General features: G+C 39.7%; 1 protein-coding gene across 5 annotated transcripts in view; it reads right to left on the minus strand.

Annotated features, from left to right (window-relative positions):
* The window catches only part of XRCC6 (X-ray repair cross complementing 6), a 23,424-nt gene continuing 5,603 nt past the window's right edge, over positions 1–17,821 (minus strand). For 2 of the 5 annotated variants that reach the window (XM_058189648.1, XM_058189647.1), the window contains exons 4-14: positions 14,453–14,565; positions 13,836–13,974; positions 12,084–12,338; positions 11,247–11,430; positions 10,834–11,020; positions 9,294–9,462; positions 5,499–5,660; positions 4,349–4,478; positions 3,349–3,449; positions 954–1,067; positions 1–386 (exon numbers count right to left, since the gene is read on the minus strand). In XM_058189648.1, coding sequence (XP_058045631.1) covers positions 184–386; positions 954–1,067; positions 3,349–3,449; positions 4,349–4,478; positions 5,499–5,660; positions 9,294–9,462; positions 10,834–11,020; positions 11,247–11,430; positions 12,084–12,338; positions 13,836–13,974; positions 14,453–14,565 — 1,757 coding nt within the window. In that variant the 3' untranslated portion in view covers positions 1–183. The remainder of the gene's footprint in view (positions 387–953; positions 1,068–3,348; positions 3,450–4,348; positions 4,479–5,498; positions 5,661–9,293; positions 9,463–10,833; positions 11,021–11,246; positions 11,431–12,083; positions 12,339–13,835; positions 13,975–14,452; positions 14,566–17,821) is intronic. The other 3 variants (XM_058189650.1, XM_058189652.1, XM_058189651.1) reach the window with 3 other exon arrangements.

The raw sequence follows: 17,821 nt of genomic DNA on the forward strand, positions 1-17,821 counted from the left end.
GCCAAACCAAGCTCATTTATTAAAGACAGATGAAAGTTGTACAATCAAATCTAGAACCAGAGTGGAAAGGGGAAAACCTGATTCCCGTTCCCTTTTATCAAATGTCTATGATGTCTTGTCAAAATCCTCAACATTTAGGAGATTTTCAACATTAACATGTTTGAAGCAGTTGGGGGTATAAACTCAGTGCTTATTGAAATGTGCAGTTATCACATCTAAAAGTTCTTGCTTCTTTCCACCACCAGTTAGCTTATAAATCCTGCATATATCCTTTAGAATTGGTACAGTAAGTTTACCCAAAGTGCCTTTATCAACATGATTCCTCACTTCGTTTTCAGAGAGTTCCATTCTTGCTTTCTTTTCTGATTGTTCAGAACCACTACCTGCTGGAGAAAAAAATTGGGTGTAGTTGTCACTCATTTGCAATAATTGAAATGTTTCATGTATATATCCATCATAACACAAAATCCTACAAAGCTTCACATTCTGATCTCTTTAAAAGATTTTAAGTCTCCTTCAGATCAAGCTCAACTGTTAGTGATTTCATAGAGATGTCCAGGTAGCTTTCTTAGCAATATTGAGATGATTTGCCATTACCTCACTCCAGGATACAGACAGTATCGATTTATGACAATTCGTTCAGCAGCATTTTGAAGTTACTATGTATTGAATAAAGGGACATACGACCGATCCCCAAAGTTGTAGTCATTTAGCATCCCCACAGGATCACAATCTGGGTATTTAACAACCCATTTGCACTTATGACTGGTTGCCAAGATTGCATTAATATGTCATTGCCATCTGCAAACTTCCTCAGAAAATCAAGAACCTTGGGTCAAGAATATTCTGAGAAAAAGATATGCTTAGATCCCATGTTACAATGTTGGCAAACTTAAAAAGGGCATATGCGTTTAAGGACACAATTGTCTTCTCTCTCTGTTCTTTCATCCCACCTTGTTTTCGTTTCATAGTTTTCCCATCAGGATCATAGCCTGGTGGATAAACAAGTTGTTTAAACTCTTCTGCAAGGCTACCCAGTCGGCCATCCATTAACTCAACCTTGGGCACTGGAAAGGAAAGAAGACGACCTTAGAACTGGTATTAAAAAATACAGAAATAATGGATATTTAATATGCTCAATATATTTTTGAACTTTAAAGCAGCAGGGACCATAAACTGACCCATAAAATCTGACTGGATAGGAACAAATACCAATTACTGTATTTTTGGGAATATAAGACTCACTTCCCCCGCCCCCAAGAGACGGTGAACATGTGGGTACATCTTATACACCGAATGAAGCCCTATCCACCTGCCGGCCCCCACCCTTCAGAGGTGGTCATCCTCCAAGCATCACATTTTCCAGCAGTTCCAGGCAGTGGGGATCCTCACTTTCACTCGGATTTTGATAATGATCAGCACAGATCTTTTTATCTGTTTAAAACAAAACCTATCACCCTATGCACATTTATCTGGAGGGGGTGGTTGGGGGATGATTTTCATGGGGGTAGAAGAGGGACTTGGCACCGAAGGCTCCACTTCCAAGACATCCTGTCTTCCTACCTATAGCTGTAGGCATTGAAAGCCTGGCTTTCTCGCAGCAAGGCCCGATAGACACACAGCACTTCAGTCCTCCTAGACGCTGCCATCTCGTAAATATGGTGCCGGGTCTCCCGGCAAGCCCCCTACGCCTTTGCTGCCTCGGCCAGAACCTGATTCTGGAAGCGGCCCGGGGTAGCGCGAAGGTCAGGACTCGGTTGGCGAAGCGGGCGCTGCGCAGGGGGCATAAGGCAAGGCGCTGCCACCCAAAAACACTGTTGCTGCGATCTCCACCGCCTGGAACCACCTGAAAACGTGATGCTCTTTTTATGCCTCCACATCTCCCATTTTTGAATCGGAGAAAAAAGAGCATTGCGTTCTTGTGTTTTCACGCAGGAGCGCCTGCCACACGCCTCATTTTTGGAATCGGGGAGGAAAGTGTTTTCGGGTGGCAGCACAGGGAACGTACGGCAATATACTGCCATTCCAAAAATGGGGCGTGCAGAGGCAAAAAAAGGAGCATCGCATTTTTGGCCAGTTCCAGGCAGCGGAGATCGCAGCAACAGTGTTTTCAGGTGGCAGCGCCTTACGTTACACCTGTTGTGCAGTGCCTGAAAACGCGATGCTCTTTTTCCTTCCCAATTCCAAAAATGGGGCGTGCGCAGGCAAAAAAAGAGCATCACATTATCGGGTGTTTCCAGGCGCCGGAGATCACAGCAATAGTATTTTCAGGTGGCAGTGCCTTGCCTTACGCCCCCTGCGCAGCGCCTGCTTCGCCAACCAAGTCCTGACCTCCACTCTTCCCTGGGCTGCTTCCAGAATCAGGCTCCGACCAAGGCAGCAAAGATGCAGGAAGCCTGGCACCATGTTTACAAGATGGCAGTGTCCAGGAGGACTGAAGTGCTGTGTCTCTATCGAGCCTTGCTGCGAGAAAGCCAGGCTTTCAACGCCTACAGTTATAGGTAGGAAAATGGAGGCGTCCCGAGAGTGGAGCCTTCAGTACCAAGTCCCTCTTCTGCCCTCATGAAAATCATACCCCACTTCACCCACTCCAGTTAAATGCGCGTAAGGTGATAGGGTTTGTTTTAAATGGATAAAAAGATCTGTGCTGCTCGTTATCAAAATCCGAATGGAAGTAAAGACACCGCTGATCCTGATGCTGGAAGGCAGAGACAGAATTCTTGTTTTCTTGTTTTCCTCCCCAGAAATTAAGGTTCGTCTTATAATATGGTGCATTTTACAATCCGAAAAATACAGTATGTTAATTACTGAAATATTTTGCTTTGTAAAATGACGTAACAAAAACAAAGTAAATAACTGCTTTAAAGAATTAGAAAGTAACTAATACATTATAACTCAATAGGTTAATTTTTTTCCTCAGCCTTCATTAACTAAGAGAAATGACAAGATAATATAGCTGCTAGGCAGAAAACAGAAGATAAGAATATTTAGCTAACTTAAATACACTAACTGATGAATGAAAACTGCTATAAAGCTCCCACTATGTTTCAAAACTCGTAGTACAGATTGGAAATCTAGGCTCTTTTTTAAAAAACTCACTGAAAAATGAATTCTATTTTTATATTTTATACTTTATTCATTATAAAAACAATCCCTACATTCAGGGTTGACTTTCAACTGTCTGGTAAGCATTTAAGCATTACAAATAATGTACAACTCTATCAAATACTTTTACTACTACTGTAAAAAAATATAGTTCTATAACAATTGCTTGCTGCATTCTTAAATGTTTATGACATATCAAAGACCATATTAAAGGCAAATTATATTATACTAAATTATTCTTGCCTGTCAGATCCTCAGCTTTTTCAGGCTCCATCAAATCCAGTGCCAGTGCTTCCAAATTCATATAATGTTGTTGTAGTACTGGATTTTCAAAGCTCTCACTTCTGTCAAAATCCAGCAAAAAGTGTAAATAATGTCATCATAATACAGAAATGAAAAATACACACTGACAGACTTATTATACTAAAGAATAAGGTTCTTCAAGCACCTTTCTGTGGGAGATTATCCAGTTTTGAATGTAAGTCTGTCTGTCATAAAATGGAGTAACTTTGCTATATAGATCTCAAAAAAGAGAAATGGCAGAATGTTTTGCTATTACCACTGGTGCTCTTTAAGAGAAATCTTAGATTTTTCCTTGCATTATGAAGCAGCACACATCAGTTATTGCCAAAAGAAATGCTGTTTAATGAAAACCCGAAGGTTACTTTAAATATAAAAAAATGTACAATTACTATGGTACATGCATTTGAAATCTATAGCAAGACACATCTCTAATGAAGTTAACAAACTGTTTTCTAGGTTAGAATTTTGTCAAAACTGATGTAGTTCCTACTTATAGATATTTTGAATTCATATTTTTCCTCTCTAGGATGAATGCTTAAGTTTTATACTGTTAAATTTGTCCCTCCTCTACAGAAGCAATTTGGTTTTCTATTCAAAAGGTCATTATAATAGCAGAAACTATTTGTTGTATATATATATATATACATCTTAGATATATTGGATTCCAAATTAAAATTTAATTCATTAAAAAGTTGCCTTGTTTGAGAAGCTAGTCTCAGTCCAAATTAATTTCTGCATCCTGCATTGAGCAAGCAATGACAGATGCAGATAGAATGAGATAAAGGAGACTGACTAGTTCAAAGTCACCACATGAACAGTACAGTTAACTTCTACCACAACACACAGGCAAAACAGGGCATTGAAAAAGATACTGAAGTTTGAAGGTTTGTCTAGTTACTATTTGCTATGTATATGTCTTAATTTTTATCTCTATATTCACCTGTACTTGAATCGAAGCTTCTGTATTATTTCCTTCATTTTGTTCACTTGTTGTTGATTAGCTGGTATCTTCTCAGTAAAGTCAGTATTTCGTTTGTCATCAGCATAAGGTAGAAAAATGAGATGAAAACCTAAACAGAAGGAAAAACAGACAATAGAAAGCCAAGTCATTTGAAAGACATTGACATTTATTCTGTCTGCATAATATGCAGTGTTTTGATAAATAATCTACTAAGCTAAGATGGCATTATCCCAAACTTTGCCTGAATGCTTCAACTATTTTAAACTCCTTCGAATATTGATTATTAAAATATTGATTCATTGAAATTGTTTTAAGTGCCAATAAGGGTGATTGTTTTTAAAGAGATAATCAATGTAGAAAAGTCATTAAAAAGGCAGAGTAGAAATAGTTTATTCATGTTTACATTAATTTTATTATATATAATTCAGAAGGGGACATATATGTAAACACCCTCTATAGTTGGAGCAATAAGCTCAGAAATAGGTAGTGAAGGATTGACAGAAAAAAAAAATCTCACAGGCAATCAAGGAACAATTTTCTTGTTAATGAAATATGCAATTTATTATAATCAGAAGTGGCCTAGGTATGTCTACATTCAATTAATGTACATAACATAATAGGTTTTTTTTTAAAGAAATAAAATAGTTGGAGGCAGCATTTAAACAACTTTAATTTGATTACACACACACACACACGCATTTGTATACAGATGCCTATACACACATACACACTATTACATATTTTAATATTTTTATTACATTATTTATAAGCCACATTCATTGGTTATGATTAGAAATAATACCAAATATAGAATTTGAAGATCCTAATTCTTCTGGAAGTTTTACAAATCTTTTTATCAGTTAATACAAAAACAGGAAAGAAATAAAATTCAGGAGGAGAAATACCTGCACATAAATTATTTTACCACACTGTCCTATTTTTATTGGACATATCAGATATCTTTTTTCTAGTATTATTAAATAATAAAGTTTTTTCAAGTTATACTTGTTCCATGCTGCTTATAATGGCATAAGCAAAATATCTTATTTTGATACTCTTTTGAAAAAAAATGGCAATAGAGCAACACCTCTAAGCCAACCACAAAACTAAAATATATCATTTAAATTACCTGCAGGGACTACCTGTACATTCTGCTCATCTAGTTCTTCTTCTTGTGGGACCAGAGCTATAAATCTGGGAGGATTGTTTTGACGTGGTATGTATCTACATATGGCCATCACTCCTTTCTCCAAACACTTTGTTAACAAGGCATTAAACAAAGTAGTACTTCCTGTAAACAAAAGGCCATTTTTTGTTAAATTATTATTTTCCCCTATAATTTTATTAGGGATTATATAATACAAATAAAGCATAAAGAACTACAAAATAAAGAGATACATTAAAGAAAATAACAAAAGAAAGATGTCAAAAAGAAAAAGATAAAAATAGAAAAGTCAAAGAAATAAAAGAAACTTACCCCTTTATCCCCAGCAAGTATAACCAATATCAAGGATGTGTCACTTAAAATAAAACATATCTTCATTCCATATTTTCTCTCACTTTCTATAAACCCATCTCTAAAACCTCACCCCTCCCTATTAAAACTGATCCATCTGAAACTTTCTAAAACCAAAAAAATAATCATCTTGGTATATATTCCAAAGAATAGAATATAAATATTTAATCTTATAATTAAATTGTTTTGTTTTAAAAAGGATCAAAGGACACCCACTGATTTCAATAAAACTTGCTAGTCCAAAGGTTCTTAATTTTTAAAGTAAACCAAATAAATAAATGCATAAAATCCAAAATGATCAAGAGATGAACTAGTGAAATTTAGAATCCATATAGATGAGATTAGCAGCTATGAGCAGGATGGAATCTCATAACTCCCAACTAATAGCAAACTGACTACAAAAATACAGTTCCTACTGTCTGCTCTCCAAAAAACAAAAGCAGTTTTATGGAGCACATGTGGGTAATCTGATAATCTCTCTTTAACTCCCAAAAGATTTGTTGCCTAATTTTTGCAATTGGGTGTTTTTTCAGCCACATGTTCCTCTCTTTTAGAAGAACATCAATTTGCCAATATGCAAAATGCCACTGATTTTTGGTTAAATTTTTCTAATGTTTTGGAACTCTTCAAAATAATCAAGAAGTTATAGCACATTTTCCCAAAACACATGTGAAGGTTATTTTTGTTTTCTATTTGACCTGGGACCTTTTAAAAATATGGATATCAACAGTCTTTTCCCACATTTCCTTATACAAATCTCCATCATGTAGAATTTCATCACCAATATTAAACCAGACTTCTGATGAATTATATAAGAATCTGTCTGGATGGTGGGAATGCAGTTCTTTTCATTCTGTTAGATCTCTCAGTTGCATTTAATACTATCAATCATGTTATCCTTCTGGTCTAGATGGGACACTGCACTGAAGTACAGGTGAAACTCTAAAAATTAGAAATATCGTGCAAAAGTTCATTTATTTCAGTAATGGAACTTAAAAGGTGAAACTGATATATGAGATAGACTCATTACACGCAAAACGAGATAGTTCAAGCCTTGATTTGTCATAATTTTGATGATTATGGTTTACAAGTCATGAAAACCCCAAATTCACAATCTCAGAAAATTAGAATATTGTGAAAAGGTTCAATATTCTAGGCTCAAAGTGTCCCACCCTAATCAGCTAATTAAGCCATAATACCTGCAAAGGGTTCCTCAACCTTTAAATGGTCTCTCAGTCTGGTTCAGTAGGAATCACAATCATGGGAAAGACTGCTGACCTGACAGTTGTGCAGAAAACCATCATTGACACCCTCCATTGGAGGGAAAGCCTCAAAAGGTAATTGCAAAAGAAGTTGGATGTTCACAAAATGCTGCATCAAAGCACATTAATGGAAAGTTATGTGGAAGGGAAGTGTGTGGAAGAAAAAGGTGCACAAGCAGCAGGGATGTCTGCAGCCTGGAAAGGATTGTCAGGAAAAGACCATTCAAATGTGTTGGGGACTTTCACAAGTAGACGACTGAGGCTGGAGTCAGTGCTTCAAGAGCCACCCCACACAGACGGATCCTGGACATGGGCTTCAAATGTCGTATTCCTCTTGTCATGCCGCTCCTGAACAACAAACAACGTCAGAAGCATCTTACCTGGGCTAAAGGAAAAAAGAACTGGTCTGTTGCTCAGTGGTACAAAGTCCTCTTTTCTGATGAGAGCAACTTTTGCATCTCATTTGGAAACCAAGGACCCAGAGTCTGGAGGAAGAATGGAGAGGCACACACTGCAAGATGCTTGAAGTCCAGTGTGAAGTTTCCACAGTCTGTGTTGATTTGGGGAGCCATGTCATCTGCTGGTATTGGTCCACTGTGCTTCATTAAGTCCAGGGTCAATGCAGCCGTCTACCAGGAGATTTTGGAGCACTTCATGCTTCCTTCTGCAGACGAGCTTTATGGGGATGCCGACTTCATTTTCCAGCAGGACTTGGTTCAATGCCCATGGGATTACTGTGCTTGATTGGCCAGCAAACTCGCCTGACCTGAACCCCATAGAGAAACTACGGGGCATTGCCAAGAGAACGATGAGAGACATGAGACCGAACAATGCAGAAGAGCTGAAGGCCGCTATTGAAGCATCTTGGTCTTCCATAACACCTCAGCAGTGCCACAAGCTGATAGAATCCATGCCATACCACCTTGAGGTAGTAATTGATTCAAAAGGGGCCCAAACCAAGTATTGAGTACATAGCATGCTTATACTTTTCAGAGGTCCGATATTGTTCTATGTACAATCCTTGTTTTATTGATTTCATGTAATATTCTAATTTTCTGAGATTGTGAATTTGGGGTTTTCATGAGCTGTAAGCCATAATCATCAAAATTATGACAAATCAAGGCTTGAACTATCTCGCTTTGCATGTAATGAGTCTATCTCATATATCAGTTTCACCTTTTAAGTTGCATTATTGAAATAAATGAACCTTTGCACGATATTCTAATTTTTCGAGTTTCACCTGTAGTACCATATCTGCTATAGGCAGAATCAGTCAACAGTTGTAGAGATAAAAGGGCAAATGCTTTTTATATAAAGTCCCACAGCACTCAGCACTCTCCCCCATTCTATTCAACATTTCCATGGATCTAATGGGGGAGCTCATATATGGATTCTAAGTAATTTGTGATCAATAAGGTCAGTACAGTTATACCTCTGTACTCGGGCCTAAGATGAAATGTTCTAGAGGACCTTACCCAGTATCTAAAGGCTATAAGATCCTGACAACACAGTTCAGTATGGATCTAGCAAAATTAAGTGGCTATTTGTTCAACAACTGCATGACGGTTGGTGCCCTCTTGCTGGCTGGGACGGGATAGCACTCACTTCAAAGGAGAAGATCCACAACTGGAAGATGGGGAGGAGAGGGCTGGACTGCCTTAGGAGTAATGTTTTTCCATCAGAGCATCAATCCAATACCAGTATTATTGAACAAGTTACACCCCAGCATTTAGATGGTCCTATTTTATTTTTCAGATGCTATTGAGATTGGTTGTTCTGCTAAAGCAGATGTTTGTGTTGCACGTTGCTTAATCGTCACTGTTGTTTGACTGGTTTTGCTTATGTTTACGGTTAACGTGGAAGTTTCTTCAGTTTTTATTACATTGTATGTTAATCTTATAAGATGACTTGCGTTAAATAAGTTAGCAACAGATAATGATGGAAAAAATAAAATTAAAAACTTGTTTTGCTAATGACATTTTTCTGGATTCATTTCTGAAGCCTAGAAATTAATCCTTTCTGATTATGCCAATAAAATTTATCTCATTCAGGAATTCCATTGCTGTTGTACTGTTGCTGCTAGTATGTTCTGGAACTGAGTAACCCTAAAGATAAATGGTAGACTATAATTTTCTGTTATAATTACCATTCATTAAGAACTCTTCAGGATAGACGAACTGTGCAGGCCTGATATAGTGATATGGCTTCAGCATTACCAAGGGTTTAAACCCAATCAGATACAAGCCCGGTGAATCAAATCTTTTTACTTCTTCTGTCTCTTCTTTCTCTAGCACAATCTGACGATTCCCATAAATCTAAGAAAGAAAATCAGGAAAAAGCAGCTGCTGAAAAAATGCAGCAAAAATTATCATAGTTGTAAATAAATAAGCCTATTAGAATCCCCATAACAAGATAGCACCACAAAAATCAAATTCCGTACTGATTGTGTAAGAAATAAAGAGAAGAGCAGCATATATTTCCCCCGAGTTCATACTCTACTCCTGAAGGTTACAAATTCAACCAAAGCATCCATTTCTCCCTAGCTTTAAGGACAGAGTTGGATTGGGGCTCATTTTCAACAAAATAAATACATTTATTGTTATCAGAGTTTTCTCTGTTCCTTGAGTTTCTTTATATCCTATCTCTTTTCCAATAAATTCTAACATGTAGCCAGTACATAACAATTTAAAAATACTTTCACTTTATCTACATTTGTGAGAGAACAAATAATGTGTGATAAATAAAATAACAAATAAAACAACAACCAGACTGAGTGTGGACACTCTGACAGTCAAATTTTCTATGATTGGGATTACATCCCAAAAAAAGGCTTTTAGAGCACACAGTGGTACAAGCCCAACAAGTATTACAAGAGGTGCAACTACTCTAAAGCAGTGCAGAAAGGTGCTATGTTCATGTTCTTGCATACTCCAAAGCATATTTCTGAATTATTTCTGAAGCATTGGACAGTCTTAATGGATATTGCAACAAGAGTATACTAAAGAATCCCTATTTTTTCCCAGCCCTTAGTACCACACATACAAGAATGATTTTATTTAAAATATATAGAACTAAAATGTGCTCAAGCTCCTTTAACAGGTTAGTTGGTTTTTGGATTTTGGGGTAATGGTTTCATTAGCTGTCTTCTTTTTCCACTTGATGTATTTCACTTTTTTACTTGTAAGTTGCACAGTCATCTAAAGTTGGACAGCCTCAATACTGAAATAATGATAAACAATAAATCATATTTACTCAATTTTCAACTAAGACATACTCAAACAAAAATAAATATTGCTATGAAAGCGATGCCATGAAAGGGATCCCAATTAAACTACAGTTAAACTAAAATTAATGGTTGCCAAATATTTAATAAGATCTGATCTATACTAGGCTTAGCTTCCTACATGTAAACTTGCCTTAGCAATAGAAAGTGTCTGATTCCTAGCAGTTTTATGAAAGTTGTGCTTGGAGAAAATATATATATACCGTAATACAAATTCCACTATCTGGTATAATATGGCCCAAGAGATGCTAAGGCATGAATTCATCACCTTTTGCAAAGCATCACACCAAGAAGCTCAGATACATAAGGCAGGATATAATGGCTTCTACACCATTATAAACATTGTGATGTACTGCCCTCAAAATTCTTTTTAATATGGAAAACAGAAAATTGAAAACATTACCTGAGCTCTCTTGGTGTCACTTGGAAGAAGCAAACTACCTGTCTCTCGATTAAAGGTTCGTGTTTTTGTTTTCAATGGCTCATTAGTTTCTCTGTAAAGTTTCACTGGAGGCTGCTTGACAGCCTTCTGGACTAAGTTGAAAACGCCTACAGTAAGAATTACATCTTTCCCCAAATATAAATTCAGCCTAAAGAATGAATAAAAACAAATTTAAGTCATTGAAACCTTGTACAATATTTTAATTTCTATTTTAAAGAGATGAAAAGCATATTACAATTTTTCATCTGAAAACACAATAAAGAAACTTTCCACAATTTAATATTATATACTATTTAATGTAACTCTCTGTTATCATGATTCCTCCAAACTCTCCCAGATTACCCTGCAAGAGGAAAATGTTTCTTGATACTCACCGACTTAAAGCTCGCTTCCTTGTTTCTTTTGCTCGTACTTTCTTCATAAGATCCTCCAATTTGCAAGACTCTTCAAACTGGATTCCTAGGTCCTCATCATCTGCTGTATTAATGATGTCTCGGTAGAATAAGGAAATATCAAACCCTCCAGGCTTCTTTAGGTTCATTAAGTCAAGGTAAATTCCTGCAATCACAGAATTGGTGGGGGGGAGAGGTGGTTTCCTATATGAGAACATGGATACCATTACTTCATTTCTTATGGTGATCTCCAGGTATGCACAAGATAGCATTTATTAGGTAAAGAAACCTCCAAGAATTAAACAAGGAAAAAAGCTTTGTTTTAAAACCACCTAAATGAGGGCAGGAGAGGCATCAGAAACTATAAGCTGCAAGATGAGCATACACATAAAATGGAAATCTTTCTCAAATTTACTGTACAGAACTGATGTTCCCTAGTAATTTCCCATACATTTAGAAAGTCAGGTTTAATTGGTTTACCCTCCTTTTCCTGCAATACCCAGGACATGCTGAAATACTTCACATTTCTGGACTGTAGAAAACAGACGCATTCAATCAAATTGGTGACCAAAATTTAGTCCATCAGCAAGATGATGTAATCATGTGGATGTGAGTCTAGGACTTAAACAACATGCATTTAACTCTTCATTCAACCAGAGGTCTTCCTAAATTACTTTGCAGCATTTATAATCTCTCATTTTAAAGTACCTCACATATGCCTTCTTGTAGAGATCAAATAGACGAAATGTTGTTTGCTTCTTTGAAATGAGGTATCACTTTTATTAAAATTATGCTTCACTTATAATTTGAAATACTAACCTGTTTCTCGTAGGTCAGCAGCTTTGGTCCTAGCAAATTTGGTTTTAGTACTATCTTGGCCATGAGGGTCATCTTCATTTGTGAACAGCATAATTCTCTTGTGGCTCATCTTGAAATGGACAACACTGAAGAGATTAGTACAAACCCAGAGTGCCTCGCCTAATGAGTAGTTGTCACTATGGCCAAAGGACTTTTGGAAGAGAGCTCTTCCCTGTTCTCCTTCATAGCTAGCCAGCTCTAATACCCGTTTTGCCCCTGGTAGGGAAAAAAAATATTTTTAGTTCTTACAAAACCAAAGCAATGAATTAGTGACAGTGCTATGGCTCTAGAAATGATAGGCCAGTATTTGCAAACCATTCAACAGTTTGTCAATTGCATTTCATTTTCAATTCAGTAAAGTAATGTTGTTCAACATGGCAAGATTGTTAGATTATCAATAATTTTTTTTCAGTTTATTTTTTATTTATTTTATTTCGTCAAGCATGTATTTTATAACAGATACAGGTACAAACATAAATACATGAAAAGGATACAAATAAAAGAAAACATTAGGACAGGGACAGTAGGCACGCTGGTGTGCTTATGCACACCCCTAAATGCTAAATACATTTATTTTAAAATAGGAAAAAGGCTGAAAAATTTACAGATTAATAAAATAATCTAAATAGGAGGCTTTAAGTAGAGAACAGCCATTTGGGGGAAAATAGCTTTATCTAACTGGGTAATCCAAATAGTTATTTGCATTGTTTACCTAAATATTTTTTAAATTAATTTTGACATTAAATTGTATAACTTGTTGTCAGCCTTCTTCTTTAACCTATTAAGAATTTTTGAATTATATTTCTGTCAACTATTATATTCAGTTTTGTGTAATCTGATAAGCATTCTCTCACTTTTGCATGCAAATCATTAATAGAAAATGCTAAGGAACAGAGGACCCAGAACCAAACCTTATGGCATTCTGGTGGAAAATCCAATGAAGATGATCTCTCCTTTTCCTAGGTTAATGATTCTCAAAGCTGTATTACCATAAAAGGTAAAGGTAAAGGTTCCCCTCACACATATGTGCTAGTCGTTCCCGACTCTAGGGGGCAGTGCTCATCTCCCTTTCAAAGCCAAAGAGCCAGCGCTGTCCGAAAAGGTCTCTGTGGTCATGTGGCCAGCATGACAAAACGCCAAAGGCACACAGAACGCTTTTACCTTCCCAACAAAGGTGGTTCCTATTTTTCTACTTGCATTTTTTACATGCTTTCGAACTGCTAGGTTGGCAGAAGCTGGGACAAGTAACGGGAGGTCACCCATTACACAGCACTAGGGATTTGAACTGCTGAACTGCCGACCTTTCAATTGACAAGCTTGGCGTCTTAACCACTGAGCCACCCTCCTGTATAATAAATGAATTTGTGTGAACCAATTACTCCCATGAATAAATATAAAGCTTCCATTGATATTATGGTTAAATAATAAATATGCCATTAATTTTTAATAATCAACTCTTAATTTATGTGTCACAGAGATTTTCACACTCTGAATTATATCACACCAATTTCCCACTGCAGGATTTTGCAGACAAAATAAGGAGCAAAACCTAGAATGAATTTTTACCGTATTCCCACTACAATTAGTTTTTTTTAAATGCAACTGAGTTTCTAATGGTTTCTCAGATATCCTCACTCTCAATTTGAAGATTCCTACATTATGTATTCCTGAATTCTTTCATCACAGATACATTCCACATAGTTTCCGCTTTACCTGGATTGTTCAAATCCTGGAGAACATATATGTGTTTACAATTCATTGTATTATTATGCTGCTCTGTTCCATAAAACACAACACCAACAAGGTCCCTCTCATGGCTGATGATTTTGTTTCTGTATACATTCTGAATGCACTGGTAAGAAAATACAAATCAGCTGGGATGGGAGAAAATAACATAAATACATCTAATCATCCTATTGACAGATGTCGGGTTATAATACTCTATACTTCTAAGTATGGCCACATTTTCTAACACTTGATCTTTAGAACATTTATAACTGAAAAAAATCTTATAAGGGAGGTAACTTGTACCAGAAGCCACTGGTCATCTACTTCAGATTGGCGAACAAGTTTCAACATCTTTGGTTCCCAATGTTTCAAACAGGAATGCTCCTCAGAGTTATTAGAGGATCTTTCAAGGACATTTTGCATATAAAGCATATGCTCTGTCTCTGAATAATACACTAATCAAGAAAATAAGGAAATACTGGATTGCAATTTCATTTCTACCCTCTCAATAAAGAATTTTGTCTTACCCAATGTTTCAATGCTATCACTACAATGCATTTCAGAATCTCAAATTTCCAGATGTAGAAAAACAGTCATCTTACCTGAATTGTCATATCAAAAGGTGTCAAATTACTACCATCAAAAGACTCAAACATGGTTCTTGAGCCATCCACTAAGAAAAGCAAAGTGTCTCGACCTCCATATTTATATACTCCTATAGAGGTAGAAAATGTTGCATTTAATGTGGATCATTCTATTTATCCAATCCAACTATTCTATATTCTCTAATTATAACTATCACAGTGATTCTGGGACAAAGGATATACATACGCTCGCGGCACTACTTTACCTGGTCCAAAGGCAGGGGGGGAAGGGTTTGTTCCAGTTTTAGAGGATCGTTCCATCTGTACGGTAAGTGGGAGAGGCAGATATGGCGGAAGCAAGGGGCCGTATCGTTTCCTGGGAGCACGTGCTCGCTATATAAAAGCGATCGCGTGCTCCGGCCCCTTAGTCTTTACCCGTTCCCCGGACGGCCAAGATTCTCAGAGCTTGGGCCTTCGGTTGATGCTGTGCAATGCTCGGTCCGTGGTTAATAAAGCCCCCCTGATTTGTGACCTTATTCAGGGGGAGTCCGCGGACCTCATGGGCAACACGGAAACCTGGTTGGGCACGGAAGGGGGTGTTCCCCTTGTTGAGTTGTGCCCTCCGGGTTTCCGAGCATTTCATCAACCGAGAGCCCAAGGTAGGGGTGGTGGGGTGGCGGTTGTTATTAGGGAAGGTCTAGAACCGAGGGAGTCCACTGTACCTCAGATAGCCGGTTGTGAATCCCTCTTTGTGAGGTGGCGCAATAGGAATCAGATGGGCTTGTTGATCACATATCTGGCTCCTTGCTGCATGACTACAGCCCTGCCCGAGTTGTTGGAGGTGCTTGCCGGAGTGGTGGTTGAGACCCCCAGTCTTCAACCTGCCATCGACCGACTTATCATCGACAACAGCCCGGGAGTTCCAGGCCTCCATGACGGCCTTGGACCTGATTCAAGTAATTGATGGCCCTACGCACACGGGGGGAGGCACACTGGACTTGATTTATATCTCTAGTCAGTGGCTAAATGATCTGGAATTAAGAGATTTAGTAACAGAACCTGTGTCATGGTCAGATCATTTTCTCCTTCACCTGGACTTTCGGACCACCACCCACCACCGCAGGGAGACGGAGCCAATGTGTTGGTTCCGTCCCAGGGGCCTGATGGACCCTGAGCGGTTCCTGATGGAGCTTGGGCTGTTCCCTGAGGATCTGGCCCACGGCACGGCTGAAGAACTAGTCGTGGCCTGGGAGCAGGCCGCGGCTGGGGTGTTGGACAGTGTCACGCCTTTGCGGCCTCTGACCCGGCGTAGGTCTCAACCGGCCCCTTGGTTGTCCGAGGAGCTGAGGGAGATGAAACGCCAGCGAAGACGCCTAGAGAGTACCTGGAGGTCCAGTCGTTCCGAAGCTGACCGGACACTAGTTAGGTCTTATTCTAAGGCCTACCTAGTGGCAATGAGGGAGGCGAGGCATTCTTACGTTTCCACCCTCATTGCGTCGGCAGATAACTGCCCGGCCACCCTGTTTCGGGTGACCCGCTCTCTCCTTCATCAGGAGGTGCGGGATGACCCCTTACAGGGACGTGCCGAGGAGATTAGTGGTTATCTATACAATAAAATCGTTCAGCTCCGGGATGGTTTGGACCAAAATTGGGATGATCCAGGTGAGAGGATGGAGACGCGTCTTGTCGAGATTGTTTGGGATGAGTTTGACCCTGTGGCTCTCGAGGACGTGGACAGGTTGTTGGGAAGACTGCATGCCACCACGTGTTTATTGGACCCGTGCCCTTCCTGGTTGGTGCTGGCCACACAGGAGGTGACACGAGGCTGGCTCCGGGGGATTATCAATGCTTCTTTGCAGGAGGGGGTCTTTCCTGCCGCCTTGAAAGAGGCGGTGGTGAGACCCCTCCTCAAGAAGCCTTCCCTGGACCCAGCTATTTTGGGAAATTATCATCCAGTCTCCAACCTTCGCTTTGTTGCGAAGGTTGTAGAGAGTGTGGTGGCACGGCAGCTACCCCAATACCTGGATGAAGCTGTCTATCTATACCCGTTCCAGTCCGGCTTCTGGCCCGGATATAGTACGGAGACAGCTTTGGTCGCGTTGGTGGATGATCTCTGGAGGGCCAGAGACAGGGGTTGTTCCTCTGCCCTGGTCCTATTAGATCTCTCAGCGGCTTTTGATACCATCGACCATGGTATCTTGCTGCACCGGTTGGAGGGGTTGGGAGTGGGAGGCACTGTTTATCGGTGGTTCTCCTCCTATCTCTGACCGGTCGCAGACGGTGTTGACAGGGGGGCAGAGATCGAACGCGAGGCGCCTCATTTGTGGGGTGTCAGGCCTGGAAACCATACTAGGCCTTAGGGTTCCAGACGTTGCCACATTTTTCCCCTGAGGGGAAGAGGGGGGGTTGAGGGGTATGGTAACATTCTTCAAGCGGTCAAGGTCGGATGGTGTTCACATCTGCAGGAGGAGTGGCGGGAAGATATTCGAATGAATTGGGAGAACGTGGGACCATGTGACCAGCAAAGGGGTTAGGGGGGTGGGACTCTTGGGGTTTGTATAACTGGGAAAAGAATCCGGAAGTTCAGTTTTGGAATTTCACTCATCGTGTGCCAGTTTCCTTATGCTAGTAAAGAACTCTGAAAGACAATGGCTTCTGAGTTTTTTTATGCAGAAGAGGTTTTTCTGGAACCTTGACATGGGGTGCCGCAGGAGTCGATTCTCTTGCCTCTCCTGTTCAACATCTATATGAAGCCGCTGGGTGAGATCATCAGTGGCTTTGGGGTGAGATACCAAGTGTACGCTGGTGATACCTTTCCACCCCAGGCCACCCCAACGAAGCTGTTGAAGTGCTGTCCCGGTGCTTGGAAGCCGTACGGGTCTGGATGGGGAGAAACAGGCTCAAGCTCAATCCCTCCAAGACGGAGTGGCTGTGGATGCCGGCACCCCGGTACAGTCAGTTGCAGTTGCGGCTGACTATTGGGGGCGAGTCATTGTCCCCAGTGGAAAGGGTGCCCAACTTGGGTGTTCTCCTGGATGAACGGCTGTCGTTTGAAGATCATTTGACGGCCGTCTCCAGGAGAGCTTTTCACCAGGTTCGCCTGGTTCTCCAGTTGCGCCCCTTCCTCGACCGGGATGCCTTATGCATGGTCACTCATGCTCTCGTTAACTCTTGCTTGGATTATTGCAATGCTCTCTACATGGGGTCCCCTTGAAGTGCACTCGGAGGCTTCAGTTAGTCCAGAATGCAGCTGCGCGGGTTATAGAAGGAGCCGCACGCGGCGCCCGTGTAACACCACTCCTGCGCAGACTGCACTGGCTGCCTGTGGCCTTTCGGGTGCACTTTAAGGTGTTGGTTACTACCTTTAAAGCACTCCATGGCTTAGGA

Source organism: Ahaetulla prasina, chromosome 7 (genome assembly GCF_028640845.1).
Source record: "Ahaetulla prasina isolate Xishuangbanna chromosome 7, ASM2864084v1, whole genome shotgun sequence".
NCBI classification, from domain to species: domain Eukaryota; kingdom Metazoa; phylum Chordata; class Lepidosauria; order Squamata; family Colubridae; genus Ahaetulla; species Ahaetulla prasina.